The 9,294-nt window shown below is 36.9% G+C and overlaps 1 protein-coding gene across 1 annotated transcript; it reads right to left on the reverse strand.

Annotated features, from left to right (window-relative positions):
- Positions 1,116-3,464, reverse strand: LOC18775656 (CASP-like protein 2A1). Its single transcript, XM_020563687.1, has 3 exons — positions 3,038-3,464; positions 1,949-2,066; positions 1,116-1,545 (listed from the first exon to the last, which is right to left on the reverse strand). Exons 1-3 carry the CDS (start codon positions 3,295-3,297, stop codon positions 1,267-1,269), a joined length of 657 nt encoding a protein of 218 aa, XP_020419276.1. The 5' UTR covers positions 3,298-3,464; the 3' UTR covers positions 1,116-1,266.

Below are 9,294 nucleotides of genomic sequence, written 5' to 3' on the forward strand. Positions count from 1 at the left end.
GGTAGCACGAAGCTTGTTTAGTGTTTGGGAGTTTTCTATGTGAAGGAACCGGCACGTGTTTGTTGTGCTTGGTGGCTCTCCAAAGTAGGGTGAAGAATGCAGAGAGTTTTCTGTTTCTTCTGAGTGCTAGGTTTTTTCTCTGACCCCTTCTTTCGTCCTTGAAGCCTCCTATTTTATAGGCTTTTGTCGGATGCTTGACCTAAATAACTTTCCCTATTTAAAACCTTGATTTGTGGGATTCTGATTTGATTTAAATCAATTCCCATAATCTGGCGATTCAGATTATCTTCAATTGATTGACCTGATTAATATTTGATTTAAATCAAAGTCTATCATAGAAGATTCTTTCCTTTAATTTTGTCTTCATCTTGAACCGTTCGATGCACTCCGTCGGATGTCGCCATGTGTCATTTTTGACAACTAATCCGATTTTGATGAGTCACATGCCACATGGGCGAATTACGGGGCCCACGATTTAATCCACCGAACCCTAATTATTTTCTTGTCAATGGAATTTATTGCACCAAAATTTCTTTGTCTACAGAGAGATTCATATTCCTTTTGAGTTACCTCTGGTTCTTCCTGCTAGGAACCAACTCAATCGTTGGGAGCTGGGTGGAATAAGAGACACAGATAGGAACTGGAGGTCATAAGGTAATAGAGAATATCAAGATAGAAGGGACAATCTGCAGGAACAAGAAAATCAAGGCCAGCAGACAATCAATCAGGTGGAAGTGAATGGCCTGGATAACAGAGGGGAAACACAAAGGATGATCTTTGAAATGGCCGGGTTATATGCCAGAAGATATGAAAGGCCAGTTTACATAAAATCCTACCCTTCTGCTCATATAGAGCAGATCACATTTCCAGCTAGGTTCAAAGATCTTTCACTTCGTTTAATGGAGAAGACAAATTGTGTTCTTTGTTTGTGTTTATTTTTCAGTTTGTGTGTGTGCTTTATCTTTTCGTGACTTGTATGTGATTATTGCGTAGTCCATCAACAATATCTTCTTGAAGTGTTATGAATTTAAAGTGCCTATGTCTTTGTCGCTGTGTGTTTCGTACTTTTTGGAGCAGAAGGAAAAACACAAAACCACCTAACACTTTACAATTGCTCAGTGTGTGGCCATTGAGAACAATCAATTGCTTCAAGCTCAGATTGTAACATTTTATTTTATTTTCATTTTATTTGATGCATTCATTCAGGAAAAGAAAAAGGAAAAACAGAAATTGATAGTAATATGAAGGAGAGAGTGGCGGTGGTGATCAAGCATGGAAGGTGGCGGTCGGAATGCCTTTGATGGGGTTGGCCACAGGGTGAGGAGCATCATACTTGCTGAAGAGCTTGTAGGAGGAAATGAGAGAAATGAGTGCATAGCAAGCCACCACCACAAATGTAATGGCGACAGAAGCTGTGGCTTTGTGACAGAATCCCCCAAAAGACCCACAAGCTGCGCTCCATGTCACGTCTGAATTGCCCTTGTATGCCAAGTACAGCACCTCCATTGACACAGCTCCAGCACCCAGAATTAGGTACGTCAGCACCTAAACAAAGAAAGAAAATTAAAAAAAAAAACATATTCTATTTTTATCAACAACAAAAAAGCAAAGAGAAATCATTTTTTATCCATTTTTTTTTGCATATTTCACCACTTTAGTCTTGTAGTTTCAATTCTGTCAATTTTGATCCATGTAGTTTTAATACCCTCGCAATTCAGGGACATATTACAAATTTTTGTCCAAAATACCCCCACGTCAGCCACGCAGTTATTCGGTCACATAATTGAATGTGTGAGTTGCGAGAATATCAAACTACAGGGGTCAAATTGTTAGAATTGAAACCATATGAACAAAAGTGGAAAATCCGACAAACAACGAGGACTAAAAGTGACTTATGGCCAAAATAGAAATAAAAAAAGTTGAAATTGGAATTCAAGGAATTAATTACATGATCTAGGAAGAAGAAAGCCCAGGCTTGGGACATGGTGGGGGAACGAGGCTTGGCTGCAATGATAGCGGTGAGAAGGGAGTATCCGGCACAAATGCCGTTGGCATTCACCAAGTACCTGCATTGCATGCATCATCCATATATACTATCTATAAAATTAATTATTAAATTACACACTCCAACAAATTTTTCCTAAAATTCTAATTATGCTATAATTTTCATTAAATATGAGGGAGTTGTTACTGACACTAAAAAATAATTATCATGCATTCTTCTTTTTGGGGTTTATTTATTTATTTAAAATATATATATTATGAATAGATAAGGAACAAGTGTATGATAATTTTTTTGAAGTGCGGCGGAACTTGGTAATTGTTAAAAAAAAAAAATAATAAGGGCCTACAATTTTTTAAACTCAAAAATAGAATTTGAGTCCAAAACAAAGAAAACATGTTTGGTAGACCTGTTTTTAAAAACTCAAACTTAAGAACAACTAAAAAACACCCAAATTATTAATATATATATATTTTTTTTTCTAACCCACAAGTTCTCAAATTTTTAAGATTTGAAAACAGTTTTCAAGTTGCATACCAAACAAGTTTTTGAATCTTAAAAATAGATTTAAGAACTCATTGTTTGTAAGAAAAATCAAAGTTTTTGAGTTCCCTATTTGAATAGGATACCAAACGCACTCTAAAATTCTCCTACTTTATTCTCTTCTCCCACTACGATCTTGGTAACTTTTTATTTTCTTTAAAAAAAAAAAAAACATGTCACATGAATATCAAGTGTGTGAAATTTCTAGCAGTAATCATAAATTAGTATGGGGAGTATATATATGTGTTTTTGGTATAAAAAAAAATGCATATATATATATTTGTTATTCCATGATGTATGTATATGTATATGTTTTGGCTTAGTCATATTAAAATCTAAACCCAGTATAATCTTCAGTTTAGAATCACTAATGTCATTCTACTAATTATTCGGCTGATCATCTGTATCTTTGTTAAAGCTTTACAAATTTTGAGATTTTTGTAACCACAACCCTTGTGATGAAATGGAGAGCATGAAGATATAATAACAAACCTGAAAGCTCCGATGTGGGAGTAGGAAAGAGAGCCAAAGTCAGTGGTCTGGGAGTCATGAAGCATCACCACAAGAGCCGCCACACAAGGACCAATTGGCAGCAGACGCAGCAAAGTCTCAGCTGTGCGGAAACTGTTACTGCTACTGCTACTGCTACTGCTGCTGCTTCCATCTTCGTCTCTCGGCCCCATCCCTATGACCTCCATTGAACTGCCTGCAGCTGCTTCAGAACTTCCAAATTTCTCTTTCTTTTCTGCCATATTTATCTTCAGTTTGTTGCTTTGTTTTCCCCTTTTGGGAGCTTGAGGTTCTAAATATGATCTTCTACCGGAACTAGCTAGCTACTTAATACTGGAAACTTTAGTTAAGGAGGTGGGTGAGGAGCATTCAATGTCATTAAGGCACACCACGCATTCCCATGTTATAACTTTCTCTTACATATACCCACGAAATTTACATATACACACACATCCCAATTATAGGGATGATTTTGGCTCTAAATCTCATCTCGCACACTTCTCTATTACTTTAGCAATACAAAGAGACTAAATAGAATAAATGAACTTGTGAAAATTTAGGCCAATAAACCTAACTTCTTCTGCTCAAGGTAGGCCTTCAGATTTTGAGGATCATGTGCGAATTTTAAATTGAGGTCATCATATGATTTAACATGAAAATACAACTTTTTTATATATAAATTTTTTTCATGACATAATACAACAAAACAATAATTTTTTTTAACTAAAATTCATCATCAATGATAACATGTTAAAGTAATGAGCACTAAAATCTTCGAAGAAGAAAACTTGTATAATCTAGTGGTATGGTGTGGGGTCTAAGGTTAAAAGCTCACTGTCTAATTTTAGGGAGAACTTTTGATAAATTCAAAAAGAGAAGTGAAAAAAGATATCATTGAAGCAATGTAGTGAGATTTGAACCCCATGACAACAATGAAGTTCATAGTGCAACAAAACAATTCCACTAGGGCCACAATTGTTTAACAATGAGCATGCACTCACATATATATCATATACACAATATACACGTAAAACAATTCAGGGACCCTGTACAGTGGCACTAGTTGCACTACATTAGGGTCGACCCTGCTTGTAATCTAGTGAAGCTACTCTTAATTAAAGAGCTACCATAACAAAAAAAAAATTAAAATTTAAATAGAAAAAATATGTAAAGGAATCACTAGAAACAAGTTTGGTTGAATTCTGATAATCTGGCGACGAGTTCTGGCTGAACTGAGTTAACTGAGAAACAATCCTGATTAAAATTTGTTACAACCAGGATTGAATATTAATCAGCGGGAAATAAATAGACATAAAACCAACCAACTAATTCATTAATTGGTTTGTTTGTTTTTAATATTGTTATGATATGATTGGGACATTCCAACTTCGTATGATTTGGGTTTGGTACCCCGCTCACTAGTTTCCTAGCTTGTTTTCTTTTGAGCTTTTTCGGCCCCAATTCTCCAAAAACAATCATCATTGTATTATAAAATAGACAGAATGTGAGAGCACAACAAAATCTATGAGTGGAATTTTATTCACTCTTGTGATTTATCTATCCTAACTGAAACCTTCTAATTCTCAGCTTTTCTCTTCTATGGACTTGTTCCTCCTCCAAGGTATGCGAGTGCCATTTTATAGGCATTTAGTATGTGGCAGGTCCGTGAAAAATGCAAGGGCTTTTCACATGTAAGCTCATAAATGGGGTTCAAAATATAGAAAATTTTAGGAAAAACACCTATTTGACTTTTCAAATCGGCTAAATACACCATACAACCCTTGAAACACCACCCTAAACCTTAAACCCTAAATCCTAAACCTCTGCCAAATTGAGAGTAGTTGGCACCCCTCATTCCTAACCCATCATAGGTCTTCATCTTGTATAGTCATCTTCTTTTGTTCAATCCTCTCATATGTGTTTTCACCACACCTAGCCTTCACATGCTTCTTTGCTACTGTTCCAATATATATTTTTTTTTTCATCTTTGTATGCCAGATGGTCTTTCTTGATGTCTCAACTTCTCTATCTTTGAAACTTCATAACAGGTCTCTTTACTCCGTGAGCCTCGTCACCGCTCACCGAGCCGTTGCTTTCCTCTGCGAGCCTTGTCATCGCTCGCCGAGCCTTTCCTTTGATTGTTCTGCCAGTCTCTGTCTTCTTCGGCTGCTCTCTTGAATTGCCTTTCCGCTTCTCAGTTTTGAGCACCCTTTCTCTGTTTCTCTCTTTGCTCTATTTAGCTCTCTTTTATTTCTGTTTCTCTCTTTTGTTTGTCTATGCCCAATGGCTGGTGTTTGTTGTGTTCCTTCCCCACGCCATCCCTCCATATTTGTCACTCTAGCCTTTCTCGTTAGGTGTTTATTATTTAATTTTCTATCTCCTTCCCTTTTATCCTTATGCTTATTTCTTTCTACCTTTGGCCTTTTTTCAATATTCATCCCTTTCTCTATCTGTCTATTTCCTCACAGGCACCTTACTTTGTCATTATTTTCCTTCAATTACAGCATTATTCTCTCCTTTTTTCGATTCTAGCGCCTCACTTTCTTCCACTAGTTTCTTTTTAAAACTTGTCACAAGCAATTTCCCATGCTCTACTTTTTAAATATCTTTAGTTTCTTCCTCTTTGATCTATCAATGTGGTTTCCCCTGCTATGCAGACGAACTCTTTTCAAGTTCTCTCTATTTCTCATCTTTCTTTTACACCCTTTCCATTTTGGGTGCTGCAACTTTATTTTTCGGTGCTGCTTTCTCCAAATCTTGACTCTCATACATTGTCAAATTTGAGGGGGAGTGAAGATAAGTTGTCTGTGCGATAATGGAAGTATTTGTCATTGTAATTGTTGTTGACTACTATGTCCTTTGCTGGTGCCAGTACCTTTGCTCATCCCTGTTATGTCTCTTGCTGGGGACAATGTTATTGCTCCTGCCTATTATGACTCTTGTTGGGGACAGTGCTGATTACTGATGATGCGTGTTATGTCCTTGCCTTGTTGCTCTTGCTGGTGCCAGTGCCTTGTATTGCTGTTGTTTGGTACCAGTATTGTTGCTCATGCCTGTTATGGTGCCAATATTGTTGCTCATGCCCTTGCTGGTGTGGTTTTGTTGTGGTCGATGTTGCCACTGTTGATGTTGCCTTTGCTTGCTTCGCTTTCTGTTGATGGGTTCATTGTTGTTGTTGTTGTTGTTGTGGCCTTGCCCTTTGCCTTTGCTTCTGCATTATCTACTGCCGTACTCACAGGGTTTCGATTTCTGTGTTCTGCCTAATTTACTGCTGTGCTCACAAAATTTCAGTGTTTTGCCTTACCTACTGCCGTGCTCACAGGATTTCTGTGTTCTACCTTATCTACTGTCGTGCTTACAGAGTTTATGTGTTCTGCCTTACCTACTGTAGTGCTCAGAGGGTTTTTGTGTTCTGCCTTACCTATTGTCGTGCTCACAGGGTTTTTGTGTTCTACTATGTGCCCTATTTTTTACCATTTGCTCTTGTGTTTCTGCTGCAAACTTTGCTTTAGTTTGTCACTTGTTTCACTCATGGTTGACGAAAAGACCTTCTCTACAGTTGGTGCTTCTCAAGTATAGTGTTCTGTGACTCGCTTGTCAAGTTAGGAGTGCGAAATATCTTTGCCCAACTTGAGGGGAGTGTTGACGAGGCCTTACTTAGTTAGGATTTTGGTTCCTTATTTTATTAGAATTTTGGTTACTTAACAATTATTATTTAGTCCTATTGTAATAGAGATTTATGTCCCATTGTAATTTAGATATATTTCCTATTTTATTTAGGGTTAACACATCTTTGTACTTGTATAAATACTTCCACATTGGAGAAGAATAATAATATGAGCATATCTGAATATTTGCCCTACTTTGTTTGACACTTGAAACACCAAAAAATTACAACAACGCTATCAATTTTTTTTTTAATTTCTAAAAATCATATTGCAAAGATACTAATGATATTTCACACATTATTCAAATTAAAAACAAAAAATTACATCTAGCCCATTTTAGGTTTTTCTTTCTTCAATTTATAGATTTTAGGGTTTATATATAAATGCAATACAAGAAATGAGTTTTATTATAAATTTCTTAAAAGGCAATTAGATGAAAGGAAAGTCCAAGCCTTCCTTAAGTCTCTAAATCTCCTATATTAGTCTTCACCTTGTACTCAATAGCCTCCAGATTTGGTGTCGTGGGCCATCAATATTTATAATCAATAATGCTACGGCCCAACTTATATACCAACTTAATGATACTAACTGACGTGGCATTCGACATGGCAATCCATGTCATTTTCCATGTCATAATTTCATGGCAATCCATAGCCAAAATTTACCCCCTCCTCTACTTTCATAAATGTCAATTTATATAAAAACTTTCAAAAATAGCAAAAATTCACTTAAAAATACTCAAATGCCCTCAAAACTAAAGCCCACATCAATCTAAAAGGCAAAGCCTGCATCTATGTTTTCAATTTGATTTCAAAAAAAAAAAAACAAAGTTTCAATCAATGTTATATCATTGGAGGACTGAACCACGAATATGATTTCCAACGTGTAAACTCCCATTTGTTTTGATCAATGTTCAATCAATGTTTTAGTTTTGAGGGCATTTGAGTCTATTTAGGTGAGTTTTTTGCTATTTTTGAAATTTTTTTTAAAAACTAACATTTATGAAAATAAGAGGTAGATTTTGGCTATTTTTTAATTTATAAAAACTCGAAAAAGTTTCAAACTTAACTTTCACATCTAGGTAGAACAAGACAAAATTCTAGCCGCACTCTAGTCCCATTTCTCCTTGCTGACAACCAATCACAAGGAAGTTGGGGGAGAGGGGGGAAGGTGGCCACTGCCCTCCTCCCCTCTGCCCATATTCCCCTTCCTCTCCTCATCTCCCCTTCTTTTTCTCCTATATTTTCCTTTCCTCTTATCCCCTATTCTCCTTCCATTCCCCTCCCCATAGATATGTTTGGATCTAGGTCTGTTTGTCTGTTTGTTTTGTTTGGTTATTTTTGCAGTGTTCCAGGTGACTGGTGTTGTCTTTGTCTCGGTAGAAGCGACAGTAATGACACTGGATTGTGTCTCTCATTGGGAGATTTGTGATACTTGGTGGCTGATGTTTTATCTATGTTTTAACGGTAGTGGTAGCAACAACGCTGATGATAGTTGTTGGGATGTGGTGCTCTTCTTTAATTTGTGCTGACCGAAGAACTATGTTTGGTCATATGAGGTTTTCTTTGTTAGGTTTTGAGTTGAAGTGGAGTGCTTCTCAAGGGTCCTTTTACTGTTGTTTCTGTGTTCGTCCTCTGTGTTTTCTCCTGGTTTCTGCAGTGGTATGCCTTACAGTTTGTATGGCTGTCAAATGACTATGATTTTGCTCATAGAAGGCTTCTTTTAACAATTGGGATGTTCTGCGGTCCTCTCATGTGGGTTTACTATTTAGGGTTTCTACGATCCTCTCATGTAGGTCTACTGTGTTGGTCTCTAGTTGTGGTTCTCGTCGGAGGTCTTTGTGTTAGTTTTTATTTTTGACTTGTTTTTTTAATTGTAATGGTCCAAAGTGACCTGAATTGGACTTTCTTGTTAGTCCATGATATGTGTGGTACCCTTTCCTTCCCTGGGGTTTGTCCCATGAGATTGTCCTAGGAAGGTTTTAACGAGGGTATTGTATCATGTTGCCCTTTATATGTCTGTGGTTTTATGAATGAATTGTCCTTATAAAAAAAAAATCACATCTAGGTACTAATACTATCGTCAAAATAACCCACCCCCGTCCCATCCAACCTTCAACTTTGGGACCGCTGCTGCAGCCACTCACTCCGGCCAGACCATCATCAGATTGAGAACTCTAAGTAAACAAAGCCTATAATTATTGTGTAACTTCCCCCATGATTGACTCCCACATCCACAAAATATGCAGACTTTCAAAGTAAACAAGAGATCTCATGGAATGTTGTTTGTTGGGGATCTTCCCCCTTGGTTCATTATAAATTTTTTTTTTTTAAAAAAAGGATCTCATGGAATACTGCCAACAAAAGCTTTAAATTCTCCTATAATATTGTTAGGACCAATTCCACTTGGGCCTAATACTCTTTCCAACCTATTTACTATCACCTTAGTATTGCCTTAGCATCCCCTAGCTATTCTCACACAAAATAACGACTTTGTCCTTTCCCCATTGCCAGTTGGCCACGATCAGGAAGTGTATAAACTCTATTTTTCATTTGCTTGGGAGGCATGAAT

Source organism: Prunus persica, chromosome G5, assembly GCF_000346465.2.
Source record: "Prunus persica cultivar Lovell chromosome G5, Prunus_persica_NCBIv2, whole genome shotgun sequence".
NCBI classification, from domain to species: Eukaryota; Viridiplantae; Streptophyta; class Magnoliopsida; order Rosales; family Rosaceae; genus Prunus; species Prunus persica.

Excerpts from the sequence above, each read along its gene's own strand:
- LOC18775656 (XM_020563687.1), bottom strand. The coding sequence starts at position 3,297 with ATGGCAGAAAAGAAAGAGAAATTTGGAAGTTCTGAAGCAGCTGCAGGC. Across the intron at positions 2,067-3,037 it reads TCCCACATCGGAGCTTTCAG|GTACTTGGTGAATGCCAACG; the intron begins GTTTGTTATTAT and ends CATGCAATGCAG. Across the intron at positions 1,546-1,948 it reads CTTTCTTCTTCCTAGATCAT|GTGCTGACGTACCTAATTCT; the intron begins GTAATTAATTCC and ends TTCTTTGTTTAG.